We start from the raw sequence: 23,204 nt of genomic DNA on the forward strand, positions 1-23,204 counted from the left end.
AGAATAGAAGGAGGAAAAGAAGAAAACGAAGAAAAGACTTTCACGAGAGTCCGCTCATCCGAAACTTAATAATAATGATAATAGTAATAATAATAATAACGCAATTTATCATCACATCAGCCGGTAAAAAAAAAAAAGAAGGAAGAAATGAATAAATATTTCGTGGCAATATTATGATAAAAAAAGAAAAAAATGAAAGAAAATGATGAAGAAAAGTAAGGAACACACACGAACACAAACACACACAAAATATTGAAGAAAATTTCAACGTACTAGAGAATAGTCTTTTAAATTTCTATATTAAGACGTGTGATCTCTCTAATTATTGTACATTATATATATATAAATATATATATATATGATCTATAAACTATAGATGACGAGATGCATAAGTATATGATTACGATTATACGTATATTAGGCGTTCTACAGTTAGTCTTTTATCATTTAGACACAGAGATGATCTGAAGATGAATAATTGTGCGGCCATATTCTCTGTGGCCTGTTCGTAGTGCCTCGGAATTGCTGCTCGCGGCAGTGATTTGACCGTATTTTAGGATGGTATATTAATTAATTAATTATATTGAGAACTGCAATTATCGATACTCTGATACAGTACTAAAAAGAAGTGGAATAAGATGAAGAAAAGTAAAGAACAAAGGAAAGAGAGCGGAGTAGAGATGAAATAAGAATGATGCAAAAGAAGACGGAGAAGAAATAAGAAATCGTGGAAAAAAAAAGAAGAAGAATGAATGAATGAAGATCGTGTCGTCAGGCGCCACGTTAATCGACTCATTAAATTATTAGAGAATCTACTTATATATATTATAAGTTGAAGAAAACAAAAAATGCAAAAAAACAAGATGAACAGGGGCGCCAAAAAGCTGGGGGGAAGATACGACGACGATGTGATCGTTCGTTTAATAAGCGTTTTTTAACCGTTGTTTTTTCTTTTTTATTGTACTCGTTGTTCTCTTTTTTCTTTCTTTTATCTCGTTAACCGGGAACGCGCATAAAAATCAAAACACCGAAGGTGGATCAAGAGGAAAGGTTTCATCTTCGTAAGATAAAGGAGCGATGTTTTCTCGTGATTCGCGGGTATTATCGTTACGGTATTCTTTTAAATCAACTCTCGCAGATTTTTACGACGCTCCTCCTCGTTACATGTTTTCGTATCATCGACTTCTACTGTGGTTTAATTCGACGGAAAACCGCGTCGATCGTCGATATCCGTATGCCTTTTCACGAGGTTATTAAATTTTACGAGTATCCTCATAATTTCCAGGTCATCCTTTTCGACTGTAGTCAATCGACACCATTAAAAAAGAAACGAACGGCTAATGATCGCTCGTGAAAAACTTTCGGTCATCCACGAATTGTGTTTCCTCTTTTTTTTTTTTCACTTTTTTTTTTGTTGGTCCGTCGAAAAATACGTGCCACGTGTGGAAACAATAATTCAATCTTTCCAAGCCCGGTGACAGAACGATTTTCCCGTGAAACGTGCGAAAATATAATTCGTCGACGAAATAATAATTGGTTTATTAGGTGTTTGTCGGCGGACGAGTAAACATTGCCGTGCTCTATCGAAAAGACAATCATTCATTGGAAACGTTCATTAATCGAACACGAGCGTGTAAACATCTTCATTAACGTGGCTGGTTGGTCTTCTGTCCCGTTTTAAAATTCGTGACAGCAAATTTTGTTATTCTTTTGTTCGTGTTTTGTACGGGTTGACGGTCGCAGTAGAAATAGCTGTGTGTAGTCAGACATTTGCCACCAATTTTTCAATCCCTCAAGCTAGAATTTTGTTTTTAATTTGCATTCGCATTTACTTGCATTTACTGTTATAAATTTTTTATAAATTTCTTTTGAGTATTTACGACCCTCGGTTGCCAAGGGACGAGAAGGGGAAAAGAGAAGAACGACTAATTGTTGTAAACAAATTGTAGATACGAATGAATCCTTGTTTTTTTTTTATATATATTATTATTATTATTTGTTCTAACTCGTCGTACTCGATGTAGCGATATATCATCTCATATCTTATTATTATTACCGCTATTAATTATTAATTATTATTAAGTTTCTTTCGCGAGAGATTTTGCATACGGTGCAGTGGTTGGTATCGTTCTTTCCCTATTTTTTTTTTTTTTATAGAGTTTTTTTTACTTTTCCACCATCGTTTCCACCCACGCAAGCATACATTTTCATCGTACCCTTTGTTAGAGATTGTTTCGTGCCTCTCGTTTCCTTCTGCCCCCTATCTTTTTAATTTTGTTAATCGACTACTAGTGCTTATGCTTAATTATACTCTTAATCTCGCAGTCACAAAATCGGTCGTGTGATATACATACTATATATTTATTTATAGTGTGTCGCGAAAGAAAACGTTGTCGGATTGGTTTTAAACAGTTTAATCTTTATATACATAAATATATATATATATATATAAATATAAATATTTTATACAAGTCGCGAACCGTACTTTGCAAAACGCGCGATAGCCAGCTGATCCTGGCACCGACCACAGGGACACGTTATTTTTTATTTTTAAGTTCTCACACACATACATACGCGGGTCGCCAGAACTCGTTGCGAACCGACTCGAAACTGGTTGGACGACGTCAGAAGCTTGTGTGGTGCCATTTCGATCGACGAAACACGTTCGTTCGACCGTCGTTGTCGAATCAAAAGGGGAAGAAAAAGAAAAAGAAAAAAAAATTGTGGGTGGGTGGCAATACAGGTACTGTGATATCGATTCACTATAGCGATAATAAGAGAAAGGAAGAAGATAAGACTTTGAGAGGAAAAGTCAAGATAAGGGTAGCAGCCGATCGGATGATCCACGAGATTGTTATCGTCGACACGTATACGATGTTATTGCTCTAATGTTTATTTATAAGCGACTTCTCTATTGTAATGTGTACAGTATGGCACGACGAGTAATCGTGGATTATCCGGCCTCGACGAAACGTTCTTGTCCTGGCCTCTTTGTACGACGCTGTACGGGGAGGGAAAATTGTCGTCCCGACGTCGATCGAATAACTATTTCGCGATAGTAGACGTCGTTCAACTATCTATAAACGTTAGGCACGTCGGCAGAATTAGGATGTATTTTTTATTTTTTAAATTATTTCAATAATTTTCCTGAAAGGAAATGGATCGCAACGTTTTCCGGCGACCGGAAACGTCACGTGCATACACGTACAACCACATATACGTCTGTATACGTAAACCAGAAGGGAAGAACAAGGCGATCAGTGTTTCTCGAATTTTGTTTTTATCCCCTTTATTATTATTATTATTATTATTACTATTATTATTGTAATTTTTTGTAATTTTGTTTTCTCTTGTCTCATCCAGCTAGATTTTCGGTTGTGTGCTATCGAAACTTAGAGAGTGTAACCGTTGGCTCGTGTCATCCTCGTCGTCCACTGAATGCTCAACATAGATTAGGTTATAAGCTTTATATATTTACCTATAACGATTATGTAAATTATTGTTTTTCTTTTTCCATCCTCCCTACCCCCCTTTGATAAGACTCAGGGCTACGGTTCCGTAGAACCAAGCCTCGCGACAGGATGACACGACCCGTGACACGCATCTCTCTTTTTCTCTTGTCGATTCCTCTCTTTTATTCTAGTTACGTTCTGCTCGCGTTCGTTCTCTTCTTTTGTTTTTCATTCACCCAACACACCGTTCACGACCGTCTTATACGCGAGTTGTATCGTTAATCCTTTCGCAATTAACAGCGATAGGGTTGATTTATAAGCGGCGACGTAACAATAACGTCGCCACCACACCGCGAGATCTCGTTTTCAAAATTTAGCTTTAAAAACCTTCGATGCGGACGCCGATGCAGGTGCAATACGTTACGGATGTGCGTACGTACACACTTTAGGATCGTGTCGCGATGCGTTGAAAACTACTATACGAGTTTTATATTGAAAAGCGAAACGAAAATAACGAGGGAACAGGGAAGAGGTAAAAAGAAATTTCCGCGTCCAGGTTGGAAAACATTTGCTATTCATTTCTGTTAATTCGTCGAATGTTCTAATAAAGGTGGATAGTGAAAACTGTCGATAATAATCGATACGTTATCGGTGTTTTTCCACCTTTATAACGCGACGATAAACCGTTCGCGCGCTTTTGTAAGCTCGATGAAAACAAAAATTCCTGTCCCTCCGCATTTCTTTTTTCGTCGCGTGCATTTCGTCCATCCGTTTCCTTCCCGTCGCTCCCGTGATCATCAGATTTGTTTCGCGTGTACTTAGTGTTTCAACGCACGCGTAACTCGTTTCTTATTTATGTACGTGTACGTATAAATAAGATATAAATATATATATATAGATTTTTTTATATGTATACACAAGGAACTCGCACGATCGTAAATGTAAAGAGTTAAAATGGAAAAAAAAGAAAAATACAGAAAAACAGTAAAAATAATAGGGAAGAAAGGAGGAAGTGAAAAGATAGACAAGGGATCACCGAGCGGACGCGTGTGGCGCCGGTGATGTATTGTGTCGTGTTTTTTTTTTTTTGTATGTACGATTTTATACGATATTTTACAACGAGAGCAGCGAACCACTGAGCCAAGACTGACCTCTTTGTGTTTTGTTTTCCTTAATATTTGTTTCTTTTTTTAGCTCAAAATTTCGTTTCATCCCGTTGTATTTTTCTCTATTCGATCTCTCTTCGAATCATCGTGAATCAGCCACTGTTTTTTTTTGTAACGTATTTTAACGAAACAGAGAGAAAGATAGGGAGAGAGAGTGTGAGAGAGAGAGAGAGAGAGAACGAAAACGATATAACAAAGTATATCTTTCCTTTTTTTTAAATAAAAAAAAAAACCGTGAAAAAACATACAGAAGAAAACTCCTCGCAAAATCACTCAATAAATTCTGAATAAAATCTATTTTCTTATGTATTTTAATCTTCATTGCGCTTCTTTCTTTTCTGCTTTTCATTCAATTATTATCCAGCTCGAGCGTTTCTTTTTATACACCGTTCAACACCTTACCTACCATTTGATTAATTTTAATCAATTTCGCGATCGCAGCGGTGTACAGTAGTTTTTTTCAAATCGAAAAACAAAACGATCGTATTCTGAATAATTGCAATTATACCGTGACGAACTACACACGGCCATTTCCACTGTATCAATTAACGCGTTAATTGTAACAATTTCATTATTTCCATTGATTTAGAGAAGAATCTTTAACGATCAAAGGTTAATTGACGAAAGCTCTTGACGAGCTTTCAGTTGGTAAGGCGTTAACGGTAATAACGCATAAGCGACAGAAAAAATAATTTAATTTCTTTTTTTTTTTGATAATTTTTTCCTTAGTTTGGTTAAGTCTAGGTACAGTTCTCGTTGCTGTTCAAGTCGCATGCAAAATTACAATGGAACCGGGTTCTTAATATTTTGTGACTGACGAGTGTCTTCTCGATGGCACGATTCTGATTCGCTTCGAACTCGGCAAGCACTCAGAGATACCGATCAAAATTCCTGTTCCCTGTCTCTTTTCGTCCCTGCTCGATCCATCTAATCCTACTAGTGTAACCAATCTAAAGCTATCCTACTTCGATGATACATCGTACGCCATTCGAATTATAATTAACAGAACGGACGACTGGGAGCCAAGTCGAAGCTATCCAACCGAGAGTATTCCGTCTAGAATTTTGAGATCTGAACTTTCATTTTTATAAAAGGTACCTTGCGTTTACCTTCGGTATTTTTTCTAATAATTATTCAAGAAACAAAAGAGGAGAGACGCATTTTAAGCGTCGGGTCGTACGAAATCCAAGGGAGACAGGCGAGAAATAATTGAACGTTCGTCCGCGTCGAATCGAATTCGCCGGGAATAAATTCGGCGCGTCGTAAATCCTGGGAACGAGCGGCAAAGCGGGCTCGGAAACAGTTCCATCGCTGGTGCAACCAGTTTTGCACGGCCACGTCAGAACAGCCACTTGTCAGAACGCGGGTTCGCTCTTGATTTGGATTATTTGCACCGTGGCTTGCTTACACACTCATACAAACGCGTTCCTCTTACTTACCGGCTAAATACAGCCGCGCAGCGTGAAAGAAGACGTTAAACTTCATTACGCGGAATGGTGCGTTCAAATCTGTTGCGGGTACGGAAACCATTTGCCTTCCTTGGAAAATGTCGGAAAAACGTTCGCGATTGACCTTAACCCCTTGCTTCTTACTCATCGCCGTAAGTTCGAACCGAGTCAACGGACTTACGAATTTATTTAGAAAAGTTTCCGTTCAAGAATCAAAGGGCAGGCAATTAAATCACCGGCAGAGAGTAATCGGTTTAACGACTACGTATCAACTGCTCCACAATGTTAGCATCGGTTCAATTGTCGGACGTGTTTACACGTCCATTGTAACACTTGAAGGGTTAATCTTCGAGACCCTTTTCTCTTCGATCTTCTTTCCGTTCGAACCCTCGCCCGTTTCAATTTCGTCCCTTTTCCCGTGGCGTTACAGGGAATCTCCCAGGGAGAGACGGCTGACTTTCGTAGCCGTGCATGCCGTTCGTGAAGTTGGAAAGTCAAGTGCAGTCGCGCACCTCCTCGCAGACGGCAGAGTTTCTCAAACTCGTTATGTCTGGCCCGCGCACCTTCTTCAATCGCTCTTCCCAACTTTTCGATCGATCCGACCTTTCGATGCGTTCAAACATCTTCTTTTCCTCTCTTCGACCTCTGCCGATCCAGAGGGAAAATCCGATCTGATGATCTTGGGGTTTTTTAAAGGACGATGTTAATCATTATTTTGGACAGAAGTGGAAAACATTTTAAAAGCGATTCTACGAAGACCACTGAAATTTATCAATTTATTGAAAAAGATTCGGCTCGATGATCGTACGAAATTATACGTATGTAAATTATGGAGAATAGCAAAAAGAAGAAGTCTGTGAACGATGACGATCGACGACGGCCGCGGTTGATACCGAGGATCGACCTTTGACACGGACCGCGGTGGTAATCGTGGAAAAGATAAGACTCCCTGTCGAATTCTCATGAGCGTAATCCGGCGAGCGGGTGCGTTAATGTTGTTATTGCCGAAAATGACGGAGGAACGAGTTTACGCGGCTCCACCGATCGCCGTACCATCTTAACCAGCCGCAGAACCGAATCCGGTTAGACCGGTTCGGCGGGACGTTAGATTTTCGCGTGATCGCACTTTCGGTTTCTGAATATTGTGTCCTTGAATGGAGTCCTGGGCCCAGCGGGGCCCGCCGTGGCCAGCCGTGGCCAGCCGTGGCCAGCAAAGGTGATGCAAGAATGAGTGCAGCGAAATTTTAACCAAGAGAAAAAACGAATGAAACGACGAGTACATATATACGTATCGGCTGGTAATTACCCGGTCCTTGCCGATTTCATTGCTCTGTCCGTTCACCTGCACGATTTACATCGATCCAAGATCAACTATCACGCTTGGATTTTAACCTTTCGTCAGCGATCTGGATCGCTGACGGCAAAAGTTAAAAGCTACGAATTATATAAATAATGAGAAACGGTGTTGTCTCATCAAGGAATTTAATCGATCGATAATATTAACAAATTTCGGAACGATGGAAAGTTCAATCACACCCGAGGGCAACTTCTTTCTACTGGCAAGTCTCTTCTAATCGATGCATGATTTATTCGTGTGGTACCAAGGAACCGGTTCGGTTTCTCATCCGAGGGGCAGTCTATTTACCGAACATCCAAAAAATACATGGTATTATGGAGCGGACCATCTTTGGTGATAAAAAAATCGCAAAAAGTGCAGAAATGGAGACAATGACCGTCATTTTGGATCAATCATTAACATTGTTAAATAAAAAAAGGATCGTACTGAAGCAGAGAGGACTAATCCAGGACTCGGTGCTGCGCGAAACGTTAAGTCGAAGGACAAGAGCGAACGAGAGAGGCATTGGAACGGCGCGAAGAATGATGGATCATCGTGCACGCCCGAAAACCCGTCGGGACTGCACGCGGATGAAGAATGTTGACCGGGGAAGGGAAGAATCCAGCCGACGAGAGAGGCAACGCTCGCAACGATATCGGCAATCGGTGAACCCAGCTCGAAACGCGAATCGAACGGTGTAACGATCTCGGAACAAAGTGATTGCAATTACGACGGATGTCGAGTAAGAAGCAGCATCGTCCGGCAGCAGGGCGTTACGATGAACCCGAGACGGGCCAAAAAGCGACGCAGAAAAAGGAAGGCGTCGTTTCACGCGGGACACCACGAACACAGGGAGAACCGTCCGCGGAACAGTCTACGGAAAGAAGAGAGGAGAGACGCAGAAATGGCCCTAAACAAGGAGTCTCTTCCGAGAAGAGCGCGGAATAAACGCGACGAGGAAGATTCACCCCTAGGTGGAAACACTTTCCAAACTGATCATCAAAATGACTAATCCTCGAGTTCCCATTCACTTCTTATCTGCAAAGAAAACAGCAACGAGTGGAGGGTACGATGGAGATGGTTGAAGAAAAAAATTACACGATAAACAGAGGAGAGAGTGGATAATCGTAGAGGGACAAGAGTAACCCGGAGAAAGAGTCTGGCTAGCCACGAAGTAGAGAAGGGGCCCCGACGAAGAGACGAGAGGGAGAAGCAGGGAGACTCTGCTGGGTCTCCCGACTCATAACTGGGCGGATAGTGGGGGGAACGCCCTTGACTCGGACTCTTGGGTTGGCGGGGGAGTGGGACCATGGTTCGGCCTTGAGTCGGCCCGTCTCGTTCTTCGACAGCGTTTCTCAATCTCGCTGTCTCGTCGGGGGTCTGGCGATTCGTGACGTTCCTCGCGGCGTGGCGGCCAAGAAAACTTGTAATCGACGCAAGAGAAGGAGACAGATGCGCTTGGGGGCCGCGGGTCAGGTGGCCGACATTGTTTTCGTGACATTCCTATGGTATTCGTGTTTTCGCGGTCACGTCGTTTTCCCTTTCTCCTCTTTCGCTGCCGCACCGGGCAGATGGGGGATCGATCGTGAACGCACCGGAGATCTCTGTTTTCCTGAGACTCCATGAGTCACCGGTGTCCCTCCGTCTGTCTGTCTGTCTGTCTCTCTGCGCATCGACATTTAATCCCATAATTGTCCCACCGAGATACAGAACGAAAATATCCATGATTTTTCAGCAGCATCGAGTTGCTCGAGGGGTATCGGTAAAAAGAGGCACGGATGGAATGAAATGGAGCCGGGGAAAAAAGGCACGGAAGAAGAGTGGTCCCGTACGGAAAGCTAATCATCCGGAGATCGCCAGTCACGCGGCCCTCTCGAAACGAGTCGACGGGCTAAAGAAGGGTTCAAGGTTCGTGAACTTGCCACGACGATCGTCGCGACGGCTCGCAACTCGCCGCGTACTCGTCCTCCCCTGGTCACGTGAGCAAAATTCCTTTTCGGCGCAACAGCAGCCCCGCGAGAAAGAAGCATCTCCTTGCCCGCTGCTGCTCGTCCCCGTGAAAAAACATTCCGATCCTCTGATTGCATCTACCGGTAGGTAAACCGGTGCATCGGCGACGGAGGTGATAATCGGGCTACGACTCTCCTCGATGGAACCAGGATATTCCATATTCTCCCAGGACGCGGCACCGTGAACACGTCGGAGAAAAACAATTGCGTTCGAAGGGATAAATTCGATTAGGGCGAACGCAACTGGGAGCAGAAATAGGCTTTTCCACGGAAGGGGATCATCCCCGTCGTTTCGAGTGATTATACGAACACGATCTTCCGATCGCTGTGTTATTATCGAAACTAGAAGCTGGCCTGCATTCGTTTGCTTTACCGATGATCTTAAACATCACGCGGAGGAAGTAACGACGGCGAGGCGACGTGTACGGATGGAGGCCTAGTCGCGCGGCTAATTACAGTCATCAGAGTTCTCAGCACGTGTTGAAAGCAAAACTCACTCGAAGCTTACCGCGATTACTCTCTCGATCGACCTTGTCTCTATCGATAACCAAACGACCGAGCGAGGGATCGCGAACGGGGGGGAAAAAAAGAAGGGACGAAGAGATGTTCCGTGGGGCCCCCGGAAGGTGAAATTAAGGAAGTTGAGAACAAAACGCGCCTCGTCTGCCAGAAGCGTCTGCAAGGCTAAAGGAACCCGGAGAGTGTTCAGAATAAAAAAGGAGTGGCAACGGGAGAGTAGACGAAGAAAGATGCCAGACGCGAATAGAGAGAGGAGGATGGAATAATAAGAGAGACTGAGAGGAAAGGTCTGGGTGAAGAGAGGACGAAAGGTGGTCGAGACGATCCTGAGGTCAGAGTGGGAGAAGTTGGTCCATACTTGGATCCGCGTATATACGACGCAGCAAACACCCTTTATACTTTATTTTGCCTCCACGCGAAATACCCGGCTGACAGTTACTCTCTCGAACGAAATAAAAGGTCGGCATCCTTCTCTCTCTTTCTCTCTGTCGGAAGAGAGGAGAGCAACTCGGAGGAACTTCCACTTGGCCTACTACTCCACTCCACTCGCTTGCTCGCCACGGACCAGCTACCGGGGCTTTTCTTTTTACGCCAGCCACTTCCTGCTCCAACTTTGTTTTTCTTTCTTCTCCCTCGCCCCCGTCTTCCATTCCCGACTTCTTCCTTCCTTTCTTTCTTTCTTTCTTTCTTTCTTTCTTTCTTTCCTTTCTTTCTTTCCCTTTCTTGTTGTTGCTCGACCAGGGGTCCCGGCCACGGGATTATGCAACGCATAACGGAGAAATCTAAACACACGAAACGACCACGAAAACCATGGATCGGCATCGTGCGAAATCTATTCGCCTCATTCCTTTCGTCCTTTCGCTATCTTCTTTGCTTTTTCCGCCTTTTTATTCCCTTTTCCCGTCTCCCTCGCCGTTTGAAAGTGGCGCGCTAGAGATGGCGCCGTTCCAACAAGTCTCTCCTCTCTTTAATAGGCTTGAAAATGATCGGTCGGTTCGTTCGGAAACGCGATCGTTCCAATTGCATAAATTAACCACGCCACAAAATTCGAACTAGTTAAACCAGGGACATCGTTGTGTGTGTTTTTTTTACACGTGTACCAACGAGCTTTCTAAGCGTGTTGCTCAACTAGAAAGCGTTACCGACAGCATCCGCGCTCAAGGATCCCTCCGATATCCAAATGAATCTAATTTATCTTCGTCACATCTCCTTCTAATAATTATTTGGAAATTTATGTCATTTTAATTATTACTGTTCCAGGGTAAAATTCCCTTTCTTTCTACCACTCTTGAGAAAGAAAAATTTGATCGACCTGTTTTGATAGCAAACTCGTCGTACCTTTAATTACAATCATCATTTGCACGAGGGAACGCGCTTAATGAAATCCCATGCATAATTCCAGCGTAATCGTCGCAACCCTAGGCGATGATAAAGGGTAGTTCGGGTAACACGTGTACCGCGAAGGGACGCTTCTTGCTCTCCAACTTGTTACGCAAAAGTTTCGCATAATATCCCTCTGATTTTGCTAGTCCGATTAAATCTATTCGTATTCAACCAGCGACAAACAACCTGCGAGCAACAGGTTAATCAGCCACGAAAACGGACCGTTAATGTTTCATCTCTCGTCGTCTCGTTTGTCGATCGACATATTTCATGGGTATCATCGAGAATTCTTTCGTCCGATGTCGAAAAACATTAATAAAGAATTGAAATGAAAATGAAGGCTAAGGGTCGTTCCATAAAGTTCCAAAGTGTAAACCAACAAGGTGGAATAACGAAAAGCACGCTTTGTTCAGCGAGCAACGATCAGGAACGCGATCTTTTGCGACTAGGGCTGTCCTTGGTGGATCATTAGCCAGGCTTGTGCGACGTACGAGTCAATCAGGCTGACTCGGTGATCGATACGCTTTGTTTTCGCAGGGTCACGGTGCCGAGCGTTTGTCCCTCCCAGTCTGTCAAACTGTTTATGTACCGGTCGGTTTTTCGCCTTGCATACCGGCTACCTGCCAATGAAACTCCTGCCGACCTTCGAATCGAACTCTCAACGTTTTTCTACTCCGAGCCGTGTAGCCACGAGTCGGAGAACTCAAGCTGCGCGCTCGAAATTGTACGCTCGAAATACGCGCGTATCTAAATGGAAGTAACGTGGAACGGACACGTAGAGAGGGGAAAAATCAGCCACCGGCATACAACATATACGGTGATTTAATCTTTAGAGAACGGACAAATACTTAAATTTAAATGCGATAGTTCTGTGATTAAAATAATAGAAAATAAAAGCAACTCCAAACGTTGCTTTCAAATAAGTTTACCGTTAAGAAAAGTGAGAAAAATTCTGAAAATTATAGAAAAGGCATACGGATGCGGACGGACACGAAAGGGTAACTTGAAATCCGTAATCAAGATGTTCAAACAGCTGATAACGCGTCGCGTCGCGTCGGCCGCGTTGTCGATTAAAATCGTCGCGGCAGAGTCTCGTATTTAAAAGATAAGAAATACGATAATTGTGTGAAAGCGTAGTTATTGAAGGTAAACCATAAAATGCTCGCAAAGGGTGGAACGCGGACACGTATTGTAAATGAATAGAATTTTAACGAACTCGAGGCCCGTTTTATATCGATGCATTCTTTCTTTTCCTCTTTTCTTTTTCTATTATTCCAGAGTTTTCATACGAGATGAAAAGTTTCCATTTATTCGTATCCAGTGATTCTTCGTTGAGAGATATTCCTCGTATAAAACGGGCTTGCCGATACGATACCAAGAAACACCATTGTTAATTCTCTTAGCCGTAAAAATTGTTTTCTCGTCCGTAGGCTAGACCAATTCTTTAAGAAACATTCGAACCTTTCGATCGATAACATCTACATTTATCGTTTATCCGTAAAACTGTCTCGTCTGTTGAACAAAAACTGTTTGTTCCATTGATTCTTTCGTTGCAGAATCTATCGTGTGATTTACTATCTATTTTTATCGGCTATTTTAACAGAAAAGTTGTAGTCCATTTTATCATGACTTAAATTAAATTCTTCGGAATATTATTTCTGATCACCCTTTGTATGCAACGAAAGGATGAATGGCGATCATTTACCATAGATCTCATAGCTTACAATCGCATTGTTAACTGTAGTCTAATAATATACCAAGCAAAAGTCTTATCGGTCGGAAGGCTACCGTCTGTTTCCTCTTAAATCCGTTTCTAACGTTGTTTCGTTGTTATAGAATTAAAGGAACGTTGTGATTGGTACGAACCGCAAAATCGTCAATGAATCGTAAGATATAGAAAAGATCTCCGCGAGAATCGAGGAGGAATTAGCGGATCGTAGACGATCGTACGTAAAAAAAAAAAAAAATGAAATGAAACAGGTCCAATTTTTATAAGGCGATACGACGTCGATTGTTGCGAGGAAGCAACAAACACGCTAAATCAAATTATACGTATTAATAATGTAAGGGTCGTAGCGAGGCGCGAACAAAATGAAAAGAGTCAAAGAAAAATGATGTACATTATCGTCCATAAGTATTTGCTGAAAGCTGACTCGATTGTTATTCTAATGAAATCCTCCCTAAATGGATTTATATCAATTAACATTATAGACACGAATTTTATGTTACAAGTCTTACCAATAAATGACCGGAAATTGTTAAACATTTTAAATTTCCCAAAAACCAAGCTTTCAATTTATTACTCTATATAATTATTATAACAGTAACTCTGCTGAAAGCGTATCCAAATACTTATGGATCGTATTGTAAACGAAAAAAGAGGAGGTATGAATGACTTTTCGTTAAGATTTTGTTACCACAGCGTTGTGTACATAGGAATATTGCGCAGGTGCTCCGAACTTTGCAAGCATCTTCCACGCTCTACCGAAGAATACGTAATTCAGTGTGACTTATGCGAAAAGAGGAAAGATAAAAGAAAGAATGGATGTGTGTGATATACAGAGTAATGAATAATACGTAGGATTTAAATGACTGTTTTCAAAGCTCGTTCCGACAATGTATCGATAAGAGAACGCGAGAAAGTGACAATCCTGAGAGAAGAGAAGATTTTTGAGCGAGACGGAAACGGTTTCGTTCAGCATGCTTCCATTCTTAATTAGACTAAACCGTTGCCACGGTTTGCCGTCGCGTAACTAATTACAAAGTGAAACACCTCGGTTCAAAGATTCTCAGCATATTTTTGATACGTTGCATTATATTCTACCGATAACAGACAGGCGAGGAATCTGACGGACTCGATTGCTCGCGACACGCACAATCATTCTTTTTATGCTAATCATTCGATACCATCACCTTTGAACGATCAACAATAGTCAGGCTTCACCTGAGAATAGCGACATTTTATTGTACAGGATGATTGAAAAACTTCAGGGTCATTGATTTAATTTTCTATCCTTTCTACCCCTCGCAGTTCTTTTCTTTTTGTTTTTTTTTTCATTTATATTTTTAATAGACGTACTTATCGCAATTTTAAATAATAATAATTATAAACGTATAATATTGGAAAATTTTATCGTATCTTTGCAACTTTAATTTTTTGATTTCTGTGAAAATCAATCAAAGTGCTGTTTCTTTTTTTTAATTGTTTTTTAATCATCCTGTACACATTTTCGAAAATCACAGTATACGCCGTAACAATCGAAATGCTGTTTCTGTGCTGGCCTGAAATCTGTCTTGCAAGAGGATTGTTCAACTTTTCCACGCGCCACGATGTTCATCATCTCTGTTTCTTTTTATTTTATTCGATAATTAAGACGGTTTCCCTCGTGAGATTGCACGCGTCGCGACACGTGTCATTTAATCAAAATGTTATCGTGTAATAATAGTAGGGTTAAGGAAAGAAGGGAGGCGAACGCGCGTTATTTAAATTAACCCTTGGACGACGAATGTTGGCTCGCTCGTGATCCAGTACATAACACTACGATCATTCGAAAGTAAACATTAGAAATTAATTAATATATCGAAGTATCAGAAACTATGAAGAAATATATATTTTCTTTTGATTATTATAAAATTTCATCGGATCATATTTGAGCTGGCACCGCTCTATCCACTGTCCAAGGGTTAAAATACACATCGACTGATTATCGTTAAGGGTGGATCGCTGGAACGAAGATTAGCGGCGATTTTTTATTCTCTCGACTAGAATTAGAGACTGTATTCGTTATTATTATTAATAAGGTACGCTTGTTTTCGAACACGTGTTCACACAAACATTGCTAATTTTCGTTTGGCCGTCCATTCAACGAAATTTTTCCACACCTACACACAGTATACACGTACAGTCAACATTTCCTTTCAGTTTAATTCCTCGAGCTTTATCGATTTTTCGATCTCAAGTCTTCACGGTTTCGATACGATTAATCATTTTTAGAATGCACGAGAAAAATATTTCTATACGTATATATATATATATATATACATATGTATATATACGCGTTGTACAGCAATAAAGTATTGGGATACATCGATCGAGAAACGAAGAAAAAGAATTTACGAAATTTTCAATGTCCATTTTCGCTGGTAGAAAAGGCGAATTAAAGAATATATTATAATATATATATATATGTATACGACGTACAGGGTGTCGCGAAATAAATGTGACCTGATATTTTAATTAAACGATCGCGAAAAAAAAAAAACGGAGAAAATTTGTTTCTCTGTGTTCGTTACCGTTTAAAAGATATCTCGGGTAAGATTCGTTTCGGGATACCCGGTATACAAAATACCGAGAACAATACGACACGGAGACCAAGCTATCGAGACTTGCGAGCGTGGGAATTAGTGTTTTTGGTAAGTAAATGTAAAAAAGAAAAAAAGACGAAAACTTTATTTATGCGTCGATGTTAATCACGATACTATATTGCGCGAATCTCTCTTGGTATACGCAGAAACCCAAAAAGGAAACAGTTTAAAGAATTAAAAAGAAAAAAAAAATGGGAATCATTAATATATAGGACCACAGGTTCGTTAATTTTACAATACGAGAAACACGAACGTTCTTCGGATTTAAGGGAAGAAAAAGAACAAACTGGAGGAGAACAAAGAATAGTGAATATATCACAGTAAAAGTGTTGGTTCAGCAAATCATTTATTAGTCAATGTATCCACATTAAAGATCACAGATTGGTATACAAGTTTGTTAGCAAAAATGTTTAATATGCTTTTATTAATATGTGGATACATTGTCTAATAAATGTATGTACTAATAGTGGTCAAACCTTTCCATGAGAATGCATATATTTTAATAAAGTAAATATAGTTTTTACTAATTTCTTATTGAAGTTGCTAATTAATTTCTTGTTTTGTATACTTTTATATTTCATAAATGCATAAATAAATGCTTAATAGTAAGGCTATTAAAAAGCCGTAGTTTGGCCACCTTTGATACATAAACATTTATTGAATCAACACGTTTAACTATAAGTAATCTACATTAAGTTGAATGCGTGTCTTGTTGCGCGCCTGACGGACTGTGACCAGTCGTCGTTGTTCACGGGTCCGTACGCCATGTTTTGGGCGCACAATCAGGAAGTGTATAGTGTTTATAAACTCGCAGTAAAAGAGCAACAAACTCTACCCCCCTCAGCCCCTTGTTACGAGCCAACAGTTGAACAATGATATCTGATTTTTATCGCCAGAGAGCAGTAATAGCACAAGTGAAACCGTTTCTAAGTACATTTGTTATACACGCATATTGTTATCATTGCCACGTAAAAGCAATTATTAAACTCCATAGCCTGGGCCATTGTTAGATGAACGAAAGTGAGAGAGAGAGAAAGAGAGAGAGAGAGTTAGAGACTATTTCTTGAAACTGGGTTGCACTGAGGATACATTTTTGATAGACTTCCCTCATAGTTTAATCGATTAATTAACCAGTTTTCTTTCAAATTTTTTCAAACTTGCCTATACAACAACAGAAATGTTGCTTTTGTATTTCTACACTTTCCTAGCGGCAAGGCCCCTTGACTGGTTAAATTTTTTTTTATGAAAAAAAAATTATCGATCGGTAACACTGTTATAGATTACTTTAAGAATTCGATAAGTGATGTCACTAGTAATTGAATTTGATTGAAACGTTAATTTACGATAATTCTTCCCTATGAAGATTAGGTTAACCTAACCTGAGTAGATTTAAAGGATTAGTTTATTGGTTTGATTGAAATATTTAAGTGCAACTCTGCATCAAGGAAAATGAGATTATCGTAAATAACTGCCGATTACTTGGTAACAATGGCAACGCCCGTACATACGAAGTCTGTAATCGAAATGCTTTATATTTTTACACCGAACAAAGCAGTATATAACGTACAATAAACAATAAAACATGTCCTTCCATATGCAACCTCAAGATGACAAATGTTAAATTTTTATTTTTACAACAGCCCACTATATCACTTCCGATATCTGAGCTATATTCAAGCATATTTCATAGTTGAGACTATTTAAGTAGGATATTGAACAAAGTCGGCTAGGATTCATTTTTAATCGACACACTCAAGATTTTACGATTTCTACTCGACGATCGTTTATTGTAATATACGCAGTTGTATTGTATGAACGACACAACAGATGCAGTCTACGCTAGTGATATTATTATTGTATAAACGTCGATCGTTTCACACGTATACAGAACACAATCTTTATGTGATCATACTGTGCGCAACATTTTTCCTATTATTCTTTTCTTAGATCATGAGAAAATACAAAGACAGCGTATGAACTAAAAAAGAACATTGTCCGATGCAATTCGATTTAAACAAGATGGCGGATATGGCGGCGAAAATGACGACGAAAAGTAAATCAAACCGAAGCGTCTAAAAAACGCTTCAAAATCATTTGTTCCAATATAATACGTTTCACCTATTGTATATTTTCGTTATAATTCATGTGACTAAATGAAAATCAAAAGCAAAAATCGATCGGAAAAATGAAAAAAATGAAAACATTGTAACGTATGTGTTTAAGATAGCTATGTCCATACACACGCATACACACCAACATAGACACAAATATACATATTTATGTAATACGTGAAGGTTTTCAATGTGCTGTTAGTTGCAATCTATTTAATTGTTAAGTAATTTTGCCTTTACTTACCCTTCGATGTCTGTGACCCCTCGAAGGATATGCCGGAAGTAACCATGGCTGTGTGGTCGGTTCATCTATCCTCGGTTTTCCTTGTTCACAAACTTTACACACGCGAAAAACACGTTCGCGATTTATAAATATACTATTTGAGCACTTTTAAGTAACCTGATCGCGAAAGTACTACCGATTTGACACGATTAAACGCAATTTCGTACGTTATTCGACTCGAACGATTCGTATCCAAACACGCGCCGTAGCCAACTGCGTGTTCGTAAAGCCATTTTGTTTTGACCCGCTTTACAATGAGCCGACCGCCTCGCGTCTAGATTCAAATGTAAACAGCACGTGCGACTACCTTCTATACATAACATTGATGATCAACAAGACGAGCGCGAAGCAGTTTCAAAATTTTTATTCTTCTGTAACTGCCAAACGCTTGTTCAAATGGTAATCGATGTTAATTAACCTCACAATCCCCGATGGGATGATCGATACAAAGTGGGATTATACGAAAATTTCATTTTATAATATGAAATAAGATTTGAAGATATATTTCCCGAAAAGAATTCAGAATAATGTTGAATGAATGCTGATTTTTTTCTTAAATTATGAACATACGTAATTACCTCAGAGTCATTACGATAACAATACATAAAAAAATAACGAAACGTTTGTGATTCGTGATTTAATCGTAGATTATTACCGAGAGGTTGGTAATTTCGTACGACAAATAATGAAATAATATACGAACCCAAGTATTTATGTACTTTGACGAAAGATTTTTCGAATTCACGGCAACCACGAGGACGCGTCTGCTCTGTACATTTCCTCCACTGTAAAGAAGAAAGAATTTATCGAAATATCGATCGACAAGGGTTTCGAGTTATCGCGGGAGTTTCAATTCAAAAAATTGTTACTATGTAATTGCGATCTTCGATTTCTACATTCTTCTTAGGGTAAGAAAACTTTTATATCATGAGTTAAGAATAACTGTTTCTAAGGTTAATCACGATGACCATCGGGAAACATTAATAAATTGAATAGTTTATGTTTTTAAGACACCTCGAGTATGCCGTAAGAAAAATCGTACTGACCTGTACGTGAAAGTATACGTATCCGACAAGGGAACTTTAATCTTTCGCGAATACGAAGGAATTTTCTTCGAGAGTGCAAGTGTTTCGCATCGTTTTCGAATGCAATGTGATTTTTTTTTCAATTCGATGAAAGAATGAGAAAAATGTCGTGAGAATTCGTATTTGTAATTTTCCATGGATTTAAAGAAAAAATAAAAAACATATTGAGAATAGAGTGGAAGTCTGTTTGAAATTTAATCGAGGAAGGTTCGTTCGTGAAATCAAACGCGTATAAATAAACATTTTTAATATTTCACGTTTTATCGCAATCTTCATCGAAGTCGTTCAAATACAAAGACAGTCCTTATCGTTTCGAGATTAACATTACTTATTTTACACGTATCGAATGTTAGGACTGTATTTGTATTATGATAGTTGTTAGTAAATGAACGTTTCTCGGTCTCTAGAAAGAAAAAAATAAATAAATAAAAAGAATGATCGAATTTTTCGTGAAGAAAAGAGAGTATACATGTACACGCTTACTGGGAAACATGTATATGTACTTAAAGACGTCTTTATGCAAAATTGATGAATGTTTTACGTGTACTAAAATGTTCCCTTTTAATCCTATAAAGACTTACAAAATATAAGTATTATACTTTACTTGTATATATACATATGTGATAAAAAATATATATATATATATATATATACATCTGGGTTTTCATGCCATATTTATATTATGTCCTTCTGGTTTCTTAGCAAGAATTTGCCGACTGTAGATTGAGAATATGAAGAATAACTGTTTGTTACAAGCGAACGCATCTCTTTTTATTTATCAAAATATCAATTAAATTATCAATAATTTCTTAGAAATGTGCAGTCTTATGCTACCTTTTATGCATTGTCAATGGAATGCATCATCATGTTTATAAACAAAATACAAATCTCCATTTAATTTAATTTCACATTATATAAATAACAATACCACACTATGTGCTTTGGTATTAACACCAATGTGTTACCCCGAAGGATTTCCTTCGCTTATGTACAATTAATATAACTGTAACATTTATGTTACATGTAACTTCTTACACCTCTTGTATCATCTTTTTTAATCAATAATGTAACTTGTACCTATAAACAATATTTTTTTAAATCATATATATATATATTATTGTGTACAAATTTTACTTATAAATCAAAATCAAAAATAAACACATACATATATATATATATACACACCATATATTAGTAGGAAAATACATTTTGAGCCAAAAATTGATACAGTTTATACTATATGTATCTCTTGTAAATTATTATTTAAAAATATACTGTAAAATTGTCGAGGTCACAAAAATATAATTCGATTTATATGTTTGTTAAAACTTTGTTTTTAGATAAAGAATAATTTAATTGCGTAACGATGTTTGATATTACTTTGCTGAAAAAGTTAATATAATCTTAAGTGTCATTCAATTGTATCACATTTAATTCTGAAGCGGTACTAATACTAGGCAAAGTACTATCGCTCCAATCAGGATGGGGATAATTCCTTGGTGGACTTGGTACATTAACTGGCATTCTACTTTGAACCCTAATGTCATGGAACATATTTTGAAACTGTTCCGTTATACTAGAACCTATTAAATTGTGAGGTAAATTGTTTTTTAAAGTGTTAGCAACATCCTCTGCTGAATGCAACTTTTTCCCGGAACTTTGTTTTTTATTTAGCTCCAAAGATTGTTGAGATTTAGGTGGATCTTTTACACGAGTTTCTTTCTCGGGACACAAATTTGAATGTTCCGACGATGATATTTTACCGATACTCTTAGAGTTCCGTAAACCATCATTTTTCTCATTACCAATCGTTGTTACTACATCTTCTTTCCCCTTGTTAACTGAAAGAAATATTATACTCTTAATTTACGACAGTATTTTTAATATCTACATATCGAATGTACTTACCAGATTGGCTAATTTCTGTATAACCAAGATCCTTGTAAGAAGGTAAAAGTGTGTGAGAAGATTCTCCTCCGGGTAAGCTAATAAACTCTAAATTGACAGAATCTTTAGTCTGTGATTCCCTAACATTCTTCATTCGTTTCTTATCCGAATTTTTCATTTGACTTTCCGAAACAGTTAATGCTTTGCTCGTTTTTTGCGTAAATCTTTGTACATTCCCATTTTTAGGTGGATTATGATCCACTGTAGACAAAGAAACGTCTGACATATCGTGCCAAGAAGTAGGTACATTAGAATCTTGTGAAGACATAGATGTAGGCGATGAACATGCAAGACCTCCGTGAACCAATGAAATATGTAGATTGGCATCTTCTGCGGGAATACAGATATTCTTTAAACCACTTAATTGATCCGCGATGTGATTTTGCAACTCCCTGTGATATAAAATTAAAATAATTATTTTATAATGCTATCAGGATTAATTAAAGCTTAATGATAATACAACTAACTTGATAGCATTACGAAGTTCAATCAATAAAGAATCTTTATATGAAGATAAGGCAAAAAATTTGTCTTTCTCAAGAGTTAGATATTGCACTTCTAAATGCCTTTGTCTTGCAAGTTCCGTTTGTTCGGCTAGATTAATCCTTAAATCTGCTACAACATTTTGCGAAAATTCATATCCCTTTATCTCTTTCTTTAATTCACTTATCGTTTTATCTCTAGTTTGGGCTATTTTTATTGCTTCTTCTAGTTCTTGTTTCAACGTTTTCATAGTGCTCTCCAAGTCTAACTGTCTTTCGCGAGATTCGTTTAACAGTAATACTTGTTTATGAACTTGCCTAGTATAAACAAAATTATGTAAGTATAATAATTCGGAATGTAAGTATTTATAAAAAACTTATACCTTTGCAATGAATCTCTTTCCTCGCGTAATGATTCGCACATTGCATTCATTTTTCTACTTGTCTCTTCCAACTGAATTGTAGTAGCTTCTAATTTTGTACAAAGTGCCTTAGCTTCTGGATCCTATTACAAATTACCCGTTCTTAGTATATTAAATAGATAAATAATGTGTTTTTTTATTTTTTTATTTATTAATCTTACCACAGGAAATGGTTTTCCTGGTTCTATTGGAATTCTAAAGAGTATTTGTTCCATATCATTTAAAATTTTATTAGCTCTCTCATCTTTTACTAAATGTTTCAATTCTGTCATCAGAAAGTTTAATGTACGAACTGGATTTAATACACCATATTTCTCATCAGAATAATCTAGTATTCCACCACACTGCACACCTTTGTCACAAACCATTATAGCTTGCATAGTACTTGGTATAGAGGTACTTGATGGAACTGTAGTACATGGTGTGGATTTCATATGATCTTCAATTCTCTTTTGAGAAACTGATTGTTTTACAGGAATTTCATCCAAGTGTTTATGCTATAGTAAAAAATTTAATATTTCCAAATTAATTTTTTAATGTCTTTATGTAAGTATATTATTAAATATTTAAATAAATGCTGACTTCATGCTTCTGATGATTTAAGGAATGCTTTTTAGTTTCTCTAGATTCACTTCCACATTTTGATGACTTTGAACCAGATGCTCTTTTGGTTAATTGTTGCAAACCTTGCTTTAGAGCTACCCGATTTTGTTCTCTCAAAATTCCACCCCAGCTTTGGTGAGAATCACCACTACTACTAGGTCGTTTTTTTGCCTCTATTCCTTTATGACTAGGTGAACTGCTGCTAACCATGGTTGATGTACGTTTACGACCCTTAGTTTTAACGCAAACTTCTATTAAAGTATTACAGTTATCATATAATATAAGACCTTCTTGAGATGTTTCAGATGTAGGCTACAAATACAATACACAAGTATTATCAGTATAACAAAATATAATTATAACCCTAAAAATGTTTACATTAAAAACTTTGCATTACCAAATGTTGCTTATTTTCCAATATATTTTTATTAGTTCGTGCAACAACAGTTTTGCATCCAGCATTTACCTTGCTGCTCATTATGCTATAATAACAAAAAATACAATATTATTCATTAAATAAATACCACAATACATCGATTAAGTCCTAACCAATATGTTCAAAATTAATTCGTTGAATTAACTTTTATCCTATC

The 23,204-nt window shown here is 38.3% G+C and overlaps 1 protein-coding gene across 1 annotated transcript in view; it reads right to left on the minus strand.

The window, feature by feature from the left end:
- LOC114874617 overlaps positions 1 to 23,204 on the minus strand; it is a 101,466-nt gene that overhangs the window by 77,894 nt on the left and 368 nt on the right. Inside the window, exons 2-8 of the mRNA XM_046286272.1 lie at positions 23,009 to 23,093; positions 22,591 to 22,923; positions 22,170 to 22,505; positions 21,970 to 22,091; positions 21,572 to 21,904; positions 21,066 to 21,496; positions 18,034 to 20,998 (exon numbers count right to left, since the gene is read on the minus strand). Coding sequence (XP_046142228.1) covers positions 20,562 to 20,998; positions 21,066 to 21,496; positions 21,572 to 21,904; positions 21,970 to 22,091; positions 22,170 to 22,505; positions 22,591 to 22,923; positions 23,009 to 23,089 — 2,073 coding nt within the window. The 5' untranslated portion in view covers positions 23,090 to 23,093 and the 3' untranslated portion in view covers positions 18,034 to 20,561. The remainder of the gene's footprint in view (positions 1 to 18,033; positions 20,999 to 21,065; positions 21,497 to 21,571; positions 21,905 to 21,969; positions 22,092 to 22,169; positions 22,506 to 22,590; positions 22,924 to 23,008; positions 23,094 to 23,204) is intronic.

This window comes from Osmia bicornis, chromosome 6, assembly GCF_907164935.1.
Source record: "Osmia bicornis bicornis chromosome 6, iOsmBic2.1, whole genome shotgun sequence".
NCBI classification, from domain to species: domain Eukaryota; kingdom Metazoa; phylum Arthropoda; class Insecta; order Hymenoptera; family Megachilidae; genus Osmia; species Osmia bicornis.